The 19,004-nt window shown below is 44.0% G+C and overlaps 1 protein-coding gene across 1 annotated transcript in view; it reads right to left on the minus strand.

Annotated features, from left to right (window-relative positions):
* LOC122807743 (ADP-ribosylation factor-like protein 9) overlaps positions 1–19,004 on the minus strand; it is a 422,334-nt gene that overhangs the window by 336,843 nt on the left and 66,487 nt on the right. Inside the window, exon 2 of the mRNA XM_044078731.1 lies at positions 4,167–4,335. Coding sequence (XP_043934666.1) covers positions 4,167–4,335 — 169 coding nt within the window. The remainder of the gene's footprint in view (positions 1–4,166; positions 4,336–19,004) is intronic.

The raw sequence follows: 19,004 nt of genomic DNA on the forward strand, positions 1-19,004 counted from the left end.
ACCAGCGAAGGTCCCGCCTGCAAGATTCTGTGATCCATATTAGATGATTGAGAGGGAGTTCCTGAAAGGACCACTGAGTTGAAAGAAGCCATTGGAGGATTCTCATGTGTAACTTTGCCAAGGGAACTAGCAGAACTGTGGCAGACATCGATCCCAAAAGTTGCATGACCATTCTGGCTGGGGCTTTGGACCTGGGGAGTAAGGCTCGAACCTGATTTTGTATGATTTGAATTCTGTCTGCAGGTAGATAGACCCGCATCTGGTTTGAATCTATCTCTGCCCCTATGAATCTTATTCTTTGAGATGGCCGTAACACAGACTTTGGCCAATTGAAGGTGATTCGAGGAATTGCCCAGTGATGTTGTGGCTTGCAGGCTCCGTAGAAGTAGATGCTTGGAGGTGGCAGTTAGAAGCCAGTCGTCTAGGTACAGAAACACCTGGAATCCTAGACTCCTCAAGTGAGCAGTCACTACTGCCAAGCATTTGGTGAACACCCTGGGGGCTGTGGTGAGACCAAAGGGCAGTGCACGGAACTGAAAATGACTGCTTCCTAGGCTGAAGCGCAAGTGTCTCCTGGACATTTGATGTATTTTGATATGGTAATACGCGTCCTTGAGGTCTATGGAGCACATCCAAACACCTTTCTCCAACAACGGGAGAATGGTTTGTAAAGTGACCATTCGGAACTTGGACTTCTTGACTGAACGGTTTAGGTTGCTTAGGTCCAAAATGGGCCTCAAGTCCCCGGTCTTTTTTGGCACTAAAAAGAATCTTGAGTAAGTCCCTAATCCGATCTGGTCTGCGGGGACCGGTTGGATGGCTCCTTTTTGCAGCAGTTTTGAAATTTCTATGGCTGCGGTATCCCGTTGACTGGGTGGCGGGTCCGGGATTCTTTTGGACTGAGGGGGGGCGACAGAATGGGATGGAGTAACCTCCGGCGATAATTCGAAGCACCCATCGGTCCTGAGTGATGCCTTTCCAGGCCTTTAGGTGCTTCGAAAAACGACCCCCGACTGGCTCCGGAGCAGCACAGTCGGGCAATCCCTCAGGGACTATGAAAGGTTGAAGAGCCACGAAAGGACTCGCGGTCTCCAGTATTGCGGGGGCCTCTGCCGCCTCTGGGACGGCGTCTTCCTGATGAATTTCTCCCTCCTCTGCCTCTGGAGGGGGAACCTTCCTGCTGGGAGGGGTAAGACTTCTGCGATCTCCGGAACCACATCTTCCCCCCTCTTTTAGCCTTGGGATAAGGCCGAAAGGGAGTGGAAAATCGTGCCCCTACGGCAGTCAGAGTCTTACCCTCCTGCTCACAGCGGGTAAGAGTGTCTTTCACCTTGGGCCGAAACAGGGAGGACCCATCAAAGGGGGCGTCTGTGAATGAAGACTTGAAGGCCTCCGCAAAATGACACAGGCGGAGCCAGGCTTGTCTCCTTAGAGCAATGCCTGTACCCGCCGCTCTACTCGCCCCTTCGGCCGCATACGAGATGAGCCTCATGGACGAGTTCGAAATGGATGACATTGTAGCCAGCTGAGAACCAACCGTCTGGGCCAGCTCCTCAGGCAGGTTACCTAGGAGGGTATCGGACAATTCCTTAATCAGATCCCTCTGGAATCTCGTGAAGTGCGTTAGGTAGTTCAGAGACCTCAAGGTAAAGGCCGCTGAACTTAGGGTGCGCTTGCCGTACCGATCCATGCTCCTAGACTCCTTATTAGGAGGACGGACGGACGTAGAAGCCTCTGCTACATCCTGCTGCGTAGCAGATGCCACCACCATAGCATCCACAGCCACACCTTTCGTGAGGAACTCTCTATCTGGGGGTGCTGAAAGAAATTTGTTTGGACGAGCGGGCACTGGTTCCACAGAGTCCGGGTGTTCCGCCTTCGACAGATCAAATCCAAGAGCTCGTCGAAGGGCGGAGACACCCAGGAGGCGGAAGGCTGAGCCCCAAAGGCCTTCAGGAACACCGACTCATCAGCAGAGGGAGGTTTGGACTGCCAGCCGCCTCGTTGTTTTAGGGCTTCTAGGATGTCTGCAAAGGAGACATCATCCGAGGATGACTTGGGGGACCCCTCTGCATCATCGAGATCGGTGTCAGATGTCAAAGACTCGTCAGGGGAGTCAACGTGCTTCCTCTTGCACGTTTTCTTCCAGGGAGGTTCTTCCGAAGAGGCTTCAGAAGGACCTCCAGGAGGGGGAGAAACCCCAGCGGGGGTAACCTGAGGCCCAGGGGCTCCGCTGTCTGCGGACAGGGGGACTGCCAATGACCCAGTCTCCAAATGTAGGGAAGGAGCTGGGGAAACTGTAGAGGTAGCCAATGAAGATTTGGCTAGACCACTCCTCATAGCCCTGAAGGCGGGACCACCAGAATCCTGGGAAGGTCCCCCCTCCGTGGCCATGACAGTGGACGGTACTCCCGCCGCCGACGCACCAAGAGGGAGACTTGGGACCGAAAGCATCAATCCCGAAGCCTCCCCCCCGGGCTGAAGGAAGAAGTCCATGCACTGAACTCCGACCCGAGAGCCGGAGTCGGAGCAAGGGTCGGGCCTGACCCTAACACCTCCACTGGTTCCACCAACACCTGCTCCAACGGTGCCGAAGCTGTTGGAGGAGGAAGTACAATAGGGGAGTAGACCATCGGCTCCGAAGCCAACTGGGCTGGAGCCGAAACCATCTTTTGGAACACCGGAGACTGGAAGAGTCGAAGGAGCACCCTGTCGATGTCCGAATCAGACATCCTGGAAGATCTCGAGGATACCGATCGGGCCCGAACCGATTTCTCCATCGGCTCCGAAGGGCTTGGGGACCGGCTCCGAAAGGACTCCACAATTATCGGCTCCGAGGAAACCTTCAAGGAAATTTCCCTCGGCGCCGATAAGGACTTCGGCTCCGAGGGGGAAGTGTCTGAGCCGATGACCCTTATCGGCTCCAATATCAGTGGAGCCGATGAGGGTGACCCGCCTCTCGATGCTCCAGACCTCGGCTCCGAAACCAGAGGGGTCGAGGTAGGAGGCATCGAGGCAGACCGTTCCGACCTCGGCTCCGAAGTCCATGGAGCCGATGGAGAAGTCTGCTTACCTTTTTTAGCCGTCGGTTCCGACTGACTGGTCGGAGCCGGTGCTTTCCTCTTCTTAGGAGACGGAGAGGAAGATAAAGCCTCCTCGAAAGAAGGCTTGATTAATCCTTTAAGGATTAATTTGTTTTTCCTCTCCTGGAGGACTCGAGAGGAAAACGCATGGCATACACTGCAGGATTCCTGGAGATGTTTGGCACCAAGACAATAGACGCACGAGGAGTGGTCGTCCGTTATGGACATTTTAAACCCACACCTCGTGCACTTTTTAAACCCGGAGGGTTTGTGTTCCTTAGACATTGCAGAAAAAACAGAAACAACAGTAAACTTCAAACAGTTTGGGACACAAGTACAATAAGAATGTCCTGTACTCAAAAATTATAAACTGAAACAAATACACTTCTTTTTTCTTTTTTTTTTTTTTTTTTTTTTTTTTTACAGCAAGGGAAAGGAAGAAACAAAGAGGGTCAAGACCCTCTAACTCAAACGGGTACTTGACCCACACACAACCACTGAAGTAGTTAGTACAGGGGAAGGCCCCTCTAACTGAAACGGAACCTTCTCTGACAGGAAAATTAAATCAAAAAATCAATCCAACAACAGAGACACACTCGTACACAAAAAATAGCCGTTAAAACAGCTTTTGGTTTGAAAAGAGAGAACTACTGACAGGAAAATATACTATTAATATAGTACTTAGCCCAGCCAATGTTGAGACCACGTCCAAGCTCTGTAAGCGGCAAACGAGATCTGGGGGATTAGTGGTGGTGCATCCTGGGATAAAGATAGCTCAGCCAATTAGAGGCCTCGCTCTATAGCATAAGCGTGCCGAGTCGGAGCCGAGGGATCGGCTCCGAACCCATCATTCAGAATGTAGGCGAGATAGGATCACATAACATCATACATTATTTAACTTTGCAAATCAGAATTTCAAGTAAAGCGTACCTATCATGTCCCTTAAATATTTATCTAGTATGGGCTGTCCTTCATGGTGTTTTCCACCTCACTACTGAATTAAGCAAACAGAAAAATGCTGATATGCACCTAGAGAATAAGTGAAAACATAACATCACATTACGTATTTCTAAATATACTCACTTTCTAAAAAATCCACTTTGCAATGATTTGTGTTAAGACACACTGCATTAAGGCCTTCTGTGGGACTTGTGTTGCGAACAACCTTGTTTGTTGTAAGACCGTGTAAAATGCTAGTCTTCCCAGCACCGCTGAGGCCCAGTACAAGGACCTTGTTAGTATGGGTTTTCGCCTTTAAAATAAAATAAAAAAAAAAAAAAATTATCTATAACTGAATTATTACTGTACCTCAGCATTTACTATAACAGGTCACTGCCACACTGCCACATTTTCTAAACTGACAATCTTCACAACTAGTGAAAAAAAAAAAAAGTGTCTGCCTGAATTAACACGCTGTTCTCCTAGGTTTACTTTAAAAGACGAGGGTGAAATGCAGAAGACAAAAACACACCAACACTAAGAAGCAATATCCAGACCTCTCTATTAGAACTGATTTGACAGTTTTCAGTGCAGTGTAGTACACCTTGACATCTCTTAAGCGATACACAAATCCCAGCAATCGTATGTTAATTACTTCCATAGACCTGCAAGGCTGTCATTTATCCTCATCTCCTGCTAGAACTGCAATGGCAGCTCACTGTTGCCTCAGCACCAATACAAAGTCTTCCAGGCTTACACTCTTTCCCTTACCCATAATTCCCTGCATAACAGCAATTCTTTACAGAGTGGAGTTGACCACTTGAAGTGCACACCTGCCACATGCACACCCACTCCTGCCAGGCCTCGGGAAGGTAGGCAGGATTGTAGAGGAGAATAAGCCACAACCATACAGATATTTTGCTATGCTAAAGTACATACCTTCTGAAACTGACATGAACTGGTTTATCATCCTCTACAGCAGGAGACCTGGGTACTGTGTCCAACTTGTAATGCTTCTCAAAGTTCCCCAGAGAAGCCAATATAGCAGTTATACACATCAGTAGACAAAGCCTGAGGTAGCTTACAATATCTAAATTAGATTACACAATGACAAATTACCCCAGACTACCTCTAGTGAGGAGCAGTTGGGCAAGTCCTCAGGGAATTGCTACTGACCACTAGCTGTGGGCCAAAGAACTCCCGACTTCCTAAAAAAAAGAAGTTATGTACACATCATAATGTTTTATGTGTATTGTCAATTTCTTCTCACATATGGGTTCAGATCTGATCTGTCGGATCTGACTCGACTGCTACAAAAGCTCGTGGCAACCTACTTTTGTTTAGGCAGCTGTTTATGGAATATACTTCATATTACATTCGGTCTAAGCAAATAACTTTGTACTGCCCTCACGTCTACCATTCTGTTATGTTTGAATTCAAAAATGTGCATTTTATTTCTTTGATATACTGTATATGCCACATGCCAATGTACCAGTCTCCCCATTTACACTTTAAATACAAATAAACAAACAAACCAGCCTTTAGAGAGTTTTATTCTCCTTTTTGAAGTCCTCCAGCTTTGCCTGATTTTGAAGCCTAAAGAGGTTGGTGCCACTGAATGGGATATTAATGAAAAACACCCTAATGTTTTCCTGGAAGTTAGTAAAATGAAACCAAGCATGAGAGTGAAAGGCCACTCTGGTGCTTGCAACCTTAGCACATTATGCAGCCAGTAGTGCAGCTAACTGCCTGGTGAGCTAGGCCACACTGGATAAAGTGGTGGCCTGATTGCTCTGTTTTGTAACTATGCCTCTTCCACCTTGTCCAATGTCTCAGACATCCTGTCCATGATACTGTGCTGGAACCTAAGCATTTGTGTCCGGTAACTCAGTGCCTCCTAAAGGAGAACAGTGACCCATACATCCTATTCCTCTAGCAATCTGACGTTCTGGATTCCTTGCTCAAAGTAATACAGAAGCCCTCTTCAGGGCTGATGCAGTGACTACAGAGTCCATAACAGGATTCTTGTACAAATGTTTCCAATCCTTTTGATGCCGACTTATCCTGGCATTTTACTTTGACAGTGGAGCCACCACAATGGGTTCTTTCCAGGTCTCTATAACATCACAAAATGCCATCTTGTTTACAGTGAACATCACCTGAGATGGCAACAGAAAAGACTGAAAGAAGCATGTCTGAGAGCACTGGAAGAAACTCAGGCCAATGTCCTGCCTTTCAGCATCATCTGAAAAACCTCTCTAAACTTGGGGTCATCAGGGGTGTGGTTTTAACTGTAGTGTCTGACTCTAGCTCTGGAGAATTTACAGGGAGTCAAGGTGTTGCTCTTAAAAATACCTTATGGAAAGCTTCCTCAGTGGAAAATACTCCAAGGAGGTGCACACTGAAGGACGTACTTCAGCAAAGCATCCTGCAAAAGACTGTCCATCCCTCTGTAGCTTTCCTTGGAAGATGCATCAAAGACACAGGGAAAGACTACCTGCAACACAAGCTCTGGGAAGACCTCTGCAATGCTGCGGCACCAGTACAAAAACCCAAAAGTGGTGTTGTTTTCAAGCCTTGGTGTTGATTAAGTCAAATGCAATCCACACTACAGGGAATAAGATGCTGATGACCCTAGCACCAGAGCCATCAGTACTGATGCTGACAGTGTCCTCTGTCACAAAAGATCACAAGATGAGAACTGAGATCATGACAATGAAAGGCTGATGTTGGACTTCAGCCATGAGCCCAATATCTCAACAACCAACTGGTGACAAAGGTGCACGTCGAAACCACTGACACCAGTGGTCAGGCTAATGTAGGAGAAACTAAGCGGATCAGTGTAGGAGCCTGCAGGGAGATTGGCAGCTTCGATCAAATCAGCACTGGAACTAGGATCAATGAGGGGACAAATCAGAGGTTTAAGGAAGGAACCTTCCCAGACCCGAACTGAACCAGCATGAATGGACATAGACCGAACCATATCTGGGCCTGCAGCATGGCCCTGGAGAGCTTGCAGAGACCATCAATGACATACTTACAGTAAGAAACAGACTTTGCAGAAAGGCATCTAGAATGAAATCCCCTCAAAAGATTCTGGCACATTACTACATCAATAAATTCTGGTGTCATGACCCATATTCAAAGAGTGGCTCAGACCCTTGACAGCACACCTAGGAAAAATGAAGGTGGCCATCCTGGGGAAGACAGAACTCTGGTTGATTTCCCTGGTGGACACCAGGAAGCAGCTATGATGTCTCTCCCATAGGTGGGTGGGGTAGTTGACAGCAGCTCCTAACTTCTGTAACTGCATCACTAGGGACATCTGAAAGGTGAACAGAAAAAAAAAAAAAAAAATCACTAAAAATCTCTAGTCACTACTGATGGATATGAGCAGGATATATGATCCTGGCTGACTCTCACACCTATTGATAGGAAAACAAATGGGCCAATTGGTCAGGAGTGGTAAGTGGCAGACAGCAGTGGGCAAAGATCCAAGATAAAAATCAGTTAAATTAACCAAGAAAGTACCCAACCGTTGGCTTGAGGAAGGTAAATCATCAACTCTTGCAGATAACTTGGAAATGTCACATTCAACATACTCCCTGTCCCTAAACTCCCTCATAGGGAGGAAGGGAAGGACAGAATAGAATTCTCTGGCACCACAAAAACTCTTTAGAAGCCATACCGTATTCTCAGACAACTTAAGGGAACTTGCCCTATATCATCTCAAGGTCACAGAGGAATTTAGACAGTTTTGTTTTTTTTTTTAAACAAAAAAAAATCTTTATTAAATTATCAAGTATGACATAGACAGTCTTATATTTATATAAATGAAAAGCAAACAACAATGACACAATGTTAGTTGCAAACATTATGTATCACTTATAATCTATCCAGTCATTGCCAGCTAGGTATTATACAGCTCATTCAAATCCTGCCTTCTTTTAAACCTTGTTCCTTCTCTGCATATATTGCTCCCACAATTCCCATTTTTTTCTATGTAATTTGCTCTTTTCTTTTCCAAAAGATCCAAATTCCAGTTGTTTTACCTCTGTTACTATATTCACTACTTCTAGTAAAGTTGGTTTAGACTTTGCTTTCCATTTTCTAGTAACTGCTTTTTGGCAGCCATTATAATTAGACTCAGCAAGGCTTTAGTATGTCTAGGCAATTCCAATTCTGTACCATATCTCAAAAAACATCTCACCCAGTCAATACAATCCACTAATCTAGCACCGCCTACAGAGCTATCTGCATGGAATTTTTAAAGTCTGCCAACTCACAACACTCCCCAAAAACATGTTCCCATATTCCCAATTACCTCTTTCCTACCCGTCACACCTCCAAATTATTTGGAGTGTACTTGGGGTATAAAAATACCTATGTAAACACTTCCAGGCAAAGATCGCTTCTTACAGTTATCATGCAATATTTTATATGGTGAACTAATTATTCCTTTTTTAATGGCAGCTTCTGTTCTAGATTCTATTAAAAACTCTACCAGTGCTGGTCTTTCATTTAAGACCCCCTTATTTCTCTCTTTGCCTATACTCTGGCATCAGTCCTTGATATGGAAGGCAATCGCTAACCTGCTGTTCAAGTAAATTCTTGGGATCTTCCCATTCTACTACCTTTCCCTTTCCAGTTATTTGCTCCCAATATCTTGGATCCTTTGTCAGTTTTCTCCAATAAATTCCAGCCCCCCTCTTGCCTACTGTCCGTGCCCTAACTGCAGTCATCCCTATCAACAGAATCTTTACTCTATTCCTGTGCCAGTTTTCTCCAATAAATTCCAGCCCCCCTCTTGCCTACTGTCCGTGCCCTAACTGCAGTCATCCCTATCAACAGAATCTTTCCTCTATTCCTGTGCTAGTTTAGTTCTTAAAATACTCCATACTACTTTATGAATATAATATTCTGTATGATTTTTTTAAACATCTTTATTAAATTGTCACATGTGACATATCACAGCAAGAGGTTCTCCCGTTCGATTCTCGGCTGGAGTGCCTTCTGTGTGGAGTCTGCATGTCCTCCCCGCGGTAGAGTGGCATTCGAAAGACATGCGTGAATGGGCGTGCCTTCGTCGAAGGTTGGGAGTCGGGACTGGCACCTCGGCACTGTAAAAATCTACTGCCAATCATTAGTGGACCGAAGTTCCGCTGTGGCGACCACTAACCGGGAAAAGCTGAAAGAAGAACAACAACAACATAGGTAATCTTACATCTATATAAATGAACAACATGGACACCACAAGTGGTGTCTGTGATGTATAATGTTTGCAACTATAGTTGCAAACATTATACATCACTTATAATCTACCCAGTCATTCTCAGTGAAGCATTATACGACTCATTCAAATCCTGCCTTTTAAACCTTGTTCCTTCTCTGCATATACTGTTCTCGCAATTTCCATTTTTTCCACTGTAGTTTGCTCTGTCCCTTTTCTAAAGATCTCATTTCCAGTTGTTTTATATGTTACTATATTCACTACTTCTAGTAAAGTTGGTCTAGATTGTTCCATTTTCTAGCAATTGCTTTTTTTTTAAACAGCCACCTTAATTAGACTCAGCAAGGCTTTACTATGTCTAGGCAATTCCAATTCTGTATCATGTCTCAAAAAAAAAATCATCTCCCCAGTCAATCCAATCTGCTCACCCAGCATCTCCGACAGAAGGATCCACAGGGAATCCCTAAAGTCCACCAACTCACTACACTCCCAAAAAATATATGTTCCCAGCCACCTCTTTCTTGCCATCACACCTCAAACATTTGCCTTCAAATGGAGGAAAAATTCTTTGGAGTCTACTTGGGGTCTAAAAACTATGTAAACACTTCCAGGCAAAGATCCTATATATTCCAGACTTTCTGGCATATTTGGGAGATATACATATACCCCTCCCCCATTGTCTCTTTGTGAATTGCTTATCCAATCACACTTCCCAATCCTTTCTAAGCTCCTCTGACTGATTTTTATAATCTTCATGCAATATTTTATATGTTCTACTAATTATTCCTTTTTTTTTAACGGCAGCTTCTGTTCTAGATTTTATTAAAAACTCTACCAGTGCTGGTCTTTCATTTAGGACCCTCTAGTTCTTTCTTTGTGCCTGTATTCTGACTGCCTTCCCTATCAAGGATCTCTAACCTGCAGTCCAAATGCATTTCTTGGCCTCTTCTCATTCTATTACCTTTTCCTTTCTAGTTACTTGCTCCCAATACCTTGGTTCCTTTGCCAGTTTTTTCTAATAAATTCCAGCTGCCTCTTGCCTATTATCTGTAACCCTAACCGCAGTCATCCCTATCTGCAGAATCTCTTCTCCATTCTCGTGCTGGTTTAGTTTTTAGAAAACTCCCTGCTATTTTATGAATATGATACTCTGTATGATTTTTGTTGTTCTCCTTAAGAGTCTGCATCCAAAATCCCAGTCTCTCCTTACTTCTTGAACTTCCCCCTGTATCATCACAATTCCTTTTCACTTTAAATTACAGTTTTCTGGTTGTGCTACATTTAAGATCCTTAACTCTAAAATACCCTAGCCTTAACTCTAAAATACCCTACCCATAGCCTTGCTCTAAAATACCCCCTCAAATTCGGTAATCCTAGTCTGCCTTGTTCTATTGAAAGAATCAGCTTGACTTGACCCTTGCTGTCTTCCCTTCCCAAACAAAATCTTTCAACTCTTTTTTTAATTGCTATCCACAGCATCTCCTCTGGTTGATAAAAATATGTCTGATCTGTGTATAAGAGTAGAGGGACTAAAATATTTTAACTGCCTCTATCTTACTATCCATATCCATATAAAAATGCTTCCAGTTTCTTCTGTTTAGTCTCTTACCACATATCCTTAGCTGCCACAATGGAGTCATTTCTAATCCGCACTCCCAAATACTTAATTTTATCACGTTCCCATAAACATGGGGATTGTTGGACCATTTCAAGTGTGGGTATATAATTTACCACTATTGTCTTTGTTTTAGCTTCATTAATTTTGTACCCCGAGAAGATAAGAAACTGTTAATAAATGTTCCACAACATTGTAAATGTCCCTTTCTGGTTTTGTCATATATAAAATAATATCATCTACAAACCGTGCCGGATTTGCTTGACTACCATACCAAATTATATCCTTGAATTTTTGCGTCCCTTATTTTCTTTGCAAAATATTCTAAATATAATACAAACAACAAAGGGGAAAGAGGATACCCCTGTCTGGTTCCTCTACTCAAGCAGAAATTATCAGAGAAGACCCCACCCAATTTAATGTTTGCCTCCGATCCCTCATATATCCTCCTAATCAACCTTATAATTGTATCAGGGAAAACAACTGCTTCCATTGCCCTGCTCATGAAGTCCCAGTCTACTCTGTCAAATGCGTTCTCTGCATCAAGACCAACAGACAACAGTGGTATTTTCTTACATTCCACTTCCCTCTGGATCAATGTGCTGCTAATGTTGTCAAATGTTTGCCTCCCCTCCACAAAACCACAATGATGAATTAATTAATTAGTCAGTTTATTGGTTGTTGTTCTTCTTCTTTTGTATTTTCCCGGTTAGGGGTCGCCACAGTGGAACTCCGGTCCGCTAATGACTGGCAGATTTTTATGGTGCCGAGGTGCCAGCTTGATGCCCAACCTTCAACGAAGGCACGCCCATTCACACATGTCTTTTGAATGCCACTCTACCGCGGGGAGGACATGCAGACTCCACACAGAAGGCGCTCCAGTTGAGAATCAAACGGGAGAACCTCTTGCTGTGAGGCGACAACGCTACCGCTGCACCACTGCGGCTTAGTAATTAGTCAGTTTATTGGTCTCATCACAAATAATCAAGCCCTTTCAAATTATGATTATTTTTGTACTCTCATGTTTATCAAACTTTTTGCAAATTACAGAAGATGCAATTTGGATGGGAGAAACCTCTACAGCATAAAGGAATAGAGTCCTGACTATGACATAAGTGACCCGAGTTCAAACAGCGTTTAGGGTGCCTGTAGGAGCTGGCTAGGGAGGCTGTGACTGAGTAGCAGGTGCTGGTTTATCCATGGATAGTCTGAGCACTAGATGTTATCTAAATGGGTTTGAACCTGCTGAGCCCATACCTTCATGGTGCATTTGCAAAAGGCAGTCGGAAGGGAACTCTATGTAAGAAGGCATGCTTGCCCAAAGGGAGCAATGATGGCAGAAATTAGAGAAGTTGCCAAGGGATGCTCCCAATGGAAGAAGATTTGTCTCCCATTAATAGTAAGTTAGCCCAATTCTTACCACATGACTCTCACTGGAGAAGGGAATATGAGCTGGATTCCCAGGCAGGAACAAATAGGCCATAAGGCTCTCATAGCACAAATAACTCATCTAGATGACAAGCACCCAAAACAAACCATAAACTTAGAATGATGGCCCTGAAGAGGCGAGGCAGTTTGTGTCCACATTATATGCATTTTTTAATCCCTGATTTCTTGATATTAAATATGCAGCCAATACTAATACTAACCAGTAAACTAACACAATTTTTAAATCAGCGAGCTTAGATAAACAAATCTGCAATAATTCTAACAACACACAAGCATAGCAAAATGGCACCAAATATATGATGAGGAAGGAGAACTTGGTAAAAAAAAATAGAAATCAGAAGGAAAAAAATCTCAAACAGATGACAAAACACAACTGAAGATCCAAAGGTTTCAAAGCCAAAAGTGAAGAAACTGCACAAAAAAAACCTGCCACTTCAAAGAGTTCTGTAGTCACTTGTGATCACTGTATACAAAACCAACAGTGAACTGGCAACGTGCAAATGAAAATGAGGGGTGGAAAGTTTGCATCAGTGCCGAGCCCACTGTGAGAAATCATTCCAGTCCTTGAATAGACAAGGATGAATCAGTTCATAAATGACTGAAAAATCAGCAGATGCCAGCCAATCCATGATGACCCTGAAGCTACATAAAAATGCATCAACTACAAAGCACAGACGTCTATACTCTATTCAAATACGTGGCACAAATAAAGAAAAGAAAAGAAAATACACAATAACAACTATATACACAACACTGTGAAACAAGACTAGCTATCATCGACGTCCGATTTTAATCTTGGTAAATCATACCATTTTTTTTTTTTATTGAAGATCTTTTACAAATTAAAACTCTATTCATATTAAAAATACAGATAACACAAACACTGGCACTTGACTATTATTACTAAGTATGCAAACCAAAAGGAAGTTTTCAGATATATCCTGAGAATGACAAAAGTAATAAAAGCAGTTTTAACACAGACAGGTCAACAGGAACAGGAAACCAGTGGCACTAGTAAAGAAAAAAAGCATGCCTTGAATATGACTATTATTACTAAGTATACAAACCAAAAGGAAGTTTTCAGATATATCCTGAGAATGACAAAAGTAATAAAAGCAGTTTTAACACAGACAGGACAACAGGAACAGGAAACCAGTGGCACTAGTAAAGAAAAAAAAGCATGCCTTGAATTTCACTGGTTAAAAATCAGCCAATATGGAAGAGCAAAGGCTGTGATAATATTGAAGCAATCAAAATCTTGATGAATTTGCAAGGATGGGACAATGCTTAGCACCTAGTATAATGGGAACTGGGAAATACATGCAACTGCAAGGAGACTAAATGTACCACAGCAGAGCTTTGCAGAACGCTAGGCTTAACTACTTGCTGCCTACACATAAAAACAACACTAATGACCACAGAGCCCAGTAGTTAAATGGGGCAAAGCTAGTTTTGACAAAAGTAACAAATAACATAAAAATGCAAGTAATGCCTTGTTTAAGTTTAATTCTGGTGGCTGCCAAAAAAGCAGTTAATAGAAAATGGAAATCAAAGTCTAAACCAACTGTACAACAATACACCAGACAAACCGCTTGCTCCACAGGACAACCAACAGGAAAAACATAAAATGGAGCAGAATAAAACGATGGCCAGCAGTTATAAAAGTAAAACGTCTTTACTGAAATCCAAACGTAAGCACTTTCACAGTTACAAAGACTGCGTCTTCAGACGATACTATTAGTCAAAAACCTTCATCCCTTAAATACAGCGCTTAACATTTAAATGCACTACCTTTCTGATTGCTTGTCACACATTTAAAGAAACACCATTGTTGGTGTCATCAAAAACAGCTAATACTAAATATACTTACTAAAACTAGTTGCATTCAAGGCTGTATAATAAAATATGTAGCTATAACCACACTGCCTATTTAGTATATGTACCTATACAATATACAAATTACATATAAACAACCTACAAAAACAAAAATGAAACATTTCTGTAAAAAAACATGGGTACTTGTGTATTATCACGACCAGGAGAAACGGCTCTTTTCCAAGCCGTACTCCTTCTGAAATATGTACTCGAAGTTTGTTAACAGGACAAAATAACACGCCATAGTAGTTCTTCCTACCTGTGTGGCCAATATATAGAAATACTTTTGCTTTCTTTCAGGAGGGTAGTCGGGCGGATAAACAAGGAGCTGTGAGTGCTGTAACACACTAAAAAGAAGTTATGTCTTACCATAACATTCCATCTGTATTGTTGATCCTCCTTCAGTCGTTACGCATGGGTATCGGTTCCGACCTCGGAACTGAGCCTGCCATTTTCCAAGCTCGCGTCAGCTACAAACTCTCGAGCTAAACTCTTACCCATAATCCCCCTCTCCCTGTTACCTCAGATTGAGTTTGCAAGTCAAAAGAAGGTAGAGGCTACCTCTGGTCAAATGACCTAAGAGAACCAGATGGTGAGATCCACTAGAAGCCACAGGAGGGGGAAGGAGGGAGGGTCATAATGACTGAAACAGGATCAACAATACAGATGCAACATTATGGTAAGACATAACTTCTTTATCTGATACAGTTAATCCTCGTTCATTCCTTACACATGGGACAGAGTCCCCAGCTACCTCTATTTCTGGGAGGCTCTCAAGGAAGGACATTCCTGAGCACCATAGAACCAAAAGATGCTCTTCTCCTGGAGGCCAAATCCAATTTGTAATGATTAAGGTATGAGGCGTAGCCCAAGTTGCAGCTGCACAGATGTCATGTAAAGAAGCTCTGGCATGGAAGGCAGCAGAAGTTGCCACCGACCCTGTCGAATGAGCTTTCATGGTAGTAGGCAACGGGATATTACGTTGTGTATAAATGAAGGTCACACAGTCCTTCAACCATCTAGCTAATATGACCTTAGCAACAGCAGATCCTAATCTAGGTCCAGAATAAGCCAAAAATAACTGGTCAGATTTACGAAAGGACCTAGTCCTGTTTAAGTAAAAACGGATTTGCCTGTGGATATCTAGGGTGTGTAGGCAATACTCTCCTCTGTTTGAATGATTGGGAAAGAAAACTGGCAATTCAATGGTTTGATTAACAGGCATTTCAGAGATCACTTTTGGCAGAAATGAAGGATTAGTTCTCAAAGACACTATCTCTATGAAAAATCAAGTATGGACTCTTGATACATAAAGGTTGAAGTTCAGAGATACGTCTGGCAGAAGTAATGGCGACCAAAAACAAGGTTTTCCATGACAAATACTTGAGGTCGCAAGAAGAAGCTGGTTCGAAGGGTGGCATTGTCAGAGCTTGTAGAACTAATGATAGATCCCATGGTTGAATAGATTCTCTAAAAGGAGGCTTCAGATGATTCACACCTTTTATGAAGGTCTTGCACAATTTGTGAGACATAAGAGGAATCTTGGACACCCTCATGGAAATTAGAAATTGTGGCCAAATGAACTCTAATGGTAGACCCGATTGGAAAAGGTCAGCCAGATAGTCTAGCATTAATCGACACTGGTGCTGAGAAGGGATCTACTTGTTTATTTTTCAGCCAACAGGTAAATCTTTTCCACTTGCTTAGATAAGTAATTCTAGTGGTAGACTTATGAGACGCAATGAGAATGTCATGTACTGGTAAAGAAAGATCATTCTGCCTGGCAATCAAGGGAATTGGAGAAGCCAAGCTGTGAGCGTCAGGCTGTTCAAGTTGGGATGAATCAGGTTCTGTGGGTGTGAGATCAACTCCGGGGTTGGATGGAGAATCCATGGTCGATCTAGTAGGTGAGGCCAAAGGAAGGGGAACCAAATCTGACGAGGCCAATATAGTGCTATGAGGAACACCTTGCTCTTCAACCGACGGGCTTTCTTCAGAAACTGAGGAATGAGGGGAAAGGGTGGGAATGCATAAAGAAGACCCGAGGGCCAATCGTGGACTACATCGTCCCTTGGTGACTGTCCCGGAGGGGAATCAAGGCGAAGTAGTTGCTGCATTTGTAGTTGGTTGGAGATGCAAAGAGGTTGCAGCAAGGATGGCCTCAGCGGTGGAAGATCTCCGCCGCTATCAAGGGATTCAGGGAACACTCGTGAGGTTGTAGAATGCACCTGCTGAGTCTGTCTGCTATCATGTTGGAACTCCCGGGAATGTGCATTGCTAGAAGAAAATGGTTGGTAGCCATCTCCCATTGCCATATCCTCATGGCCTCCCGACAAAGGGGGTAAGATTTGGTTCCACCTTGCTTGTTGATGTACCAGACCACCACCATGTTGTCTGACTGAATTGCAATCGTCTCAGACAGCAGCAGGGGATGGAAGGCTTGCAATGCCAGAAGTACCGCCCTCAGCTCTAGATTTATATGCAGATGGGCCTCCAGTTCGGACCAAGTGCCTTGGACTGTCTGTCTCTGACATAGCCCCCCCACCCCATCAGGGAGGCATCCGTGGTCATTGTGGGCTTGGGTTGCTGGGGGGAGAAGGGGCGAGACCATTGTGACAGCTTGTGTGTCATTCACCAATTTAAATCCTGTTTGCACCTGTGGGTTACTGGAATCATGGCTGAAAGAGGATGCTGAAAAGGATACCATTGGGTGAGCAGCAGCCATTGTAGAAGCCTCATATGAAACCTGGTCAGGGGGGACAATGGTGATGGATGCTGCCATGGAACCCAACAGCTGTAGAACAGAGTGATCTGTGGATTTCTCCCTTGAAAGGATAGGAATCAGTTGTTGCTTTATCCTCAAAATTATGTGCTCTAGAATGGCAGCTCTGCAGTTCTTTGTATCCAAGATAACCCCTATGAATTCTGAACCGAGGAGCCCCTTGGTGCCGATATAGTGAGGGCTGCAGGAGAAGACGGAGCCGAGATCACTAATAGAGCCGAAGGCCTCGGTGCCGAAAGTCTAGGCACCGAAAGCACTGGGGCTGACTGAGTGAGCTCTGAAGCGGAAACTTTAGCCTTTTTAGGTTTTGGTTGAAGATCTATTGAGCACACCCAATCGTCTTTTTCTAAAAGCGGGAGGATAGACTGTATTGTGACCATCTGGAATTTTTGTACTCTCACAAACTTGTTCAAAACACTGAGATCCAAAATTGGTCTCCAGTTCCCAGTTTTCTTTGGCACCAAAAATAGTCTTGAGTAGAATCTAGATCCTATCTGGTCTGGAGGGACTATCTAGATTACTCTCTTTCTTAGCAGCTTTTCTACCTCTAGTGCTGCTTCTTCCCTTTGACTGGGTGGAACGCCGGGAAGGTTTTTTGAAGGGACAGGACAAATATCGAAGGGGATACGATAACCTCTGGTTTTAATCCTTGTACCCAAGAATCGGTGGTGATGGTTAGCCAGGCAGAAGGGTACAAGGAGAAACAACCCCCAACAACCTCCAGAGGAAAGGAGTTGGGCCGCTCTTCAAGAGCGCTGGTAGGATTGACCAGGGAAAGAGTCCCTGGAGCCCTGGTTACGCGGACCCCTTCTGCCCCAAAAGGAGCGTCTTCCCTATGAGTTTACCCCTCTGCCTCTAGGGGAGAACTCCGTCTGTGTGTCATGGAATGGACCCTGAGATTTCTTGAACCATATCTTCCCACTCTTTTGGTTTCGGGAGAAAGCACATTGAGGGGAAGAATAATGGACACCTATGGCAGAAAGGGTCTTCCCGTCCTGTTCACATCTGGCCAGTGTGCTTTTAACTTTGGGTCCAAACAACGAAGAGGCCTCAATGGGAGCGTTAAGAAAGGAAGGAAGCCTTAAAGGGTTCCACGAAATTGCACCAGTGCATCCAGGCGTGTCGTCTCAAGACCACAGCTGAACCCGCCGCTCTAGCTGCTCCTTCTGATGCATGAGATATCAGTCGCATAGAGGAGTTAGACATTGACTCAATGGTGGCCAGCTGAGAGGCCACTTTGTCACGGACCTCATCAGACATGGCCCCAGCCAAGGTTTCAGAGAGCTCGGAAATGAGATCCCTTTGAAGCCTGGTAAAGTGTGCCATATAATTCTGGGACCTGGTAGTAAAGGTTGCTGATGCAAAGGTGCGCTTCCATATCCTGTCCAGGGCCTGGGACTCTTTGTTAGGCAGATGGACAGTCTGGCTTTCTTCTTCTGCCAGATCCTTTTTTGTTGCGGCCGCCACCACCTGTCCACAATCAGAACACCTTTTAAAACCCGGACTACCTTTCTTATCTGCCATGATAAAAAAGGGATAGTAGAAAGGGTACCAGCAATAGTACAAAAGAATACCCGAAGGTATGAAAAAAGGAAGATTACCAACAATGGTAGGGGAGAAATACCTCGCGGTAAAAAGGTGTAGAGAAAAGAGAAGGAAAACTCAAGAAAATATGGTCGCTAGATGCGACAGGGTAAGAGACAACAAAATAGAAACTTTTCTGACAGAAAAAATTATTTAAATGACTATTCTGACAACAAATAACTATACTTCGCTCAAGAGAAGCAGCTTGACACGACCAAATGGCAACGCGGCAAACAAAATCTGAGTCAACAGGGAGAGGGGGAATATGGGTAAGAGTTTAGCTCGAGAGTTTGTAGCTGACGCGAGCTTGGAAAATGGCCGGCTCGGTTCCAAGATCGGAACCGATACCCATGTGCAAGGAATGAACGAGGATTAACGATATCAGATCCACTTTTCCCTGTTCATCTACGGTAGGTGTTTGAACTAACAACTTTGTAAGTGCATGAC

This window comes from Protopterus annectens, chromosome 7.part1 (assembly GCF_019279795.1).
Source record: "Protopterus annectens isolate FY-2018-M chromosome 7.part1, PAN1.0, whole genome shotgun sequence".
Classification (NCBI taxonomy): Eukaryota; Metazoa; Chordata; order Ceratodontiformes; family Protopteridae; genus Protopterus; species Protopterus annectens.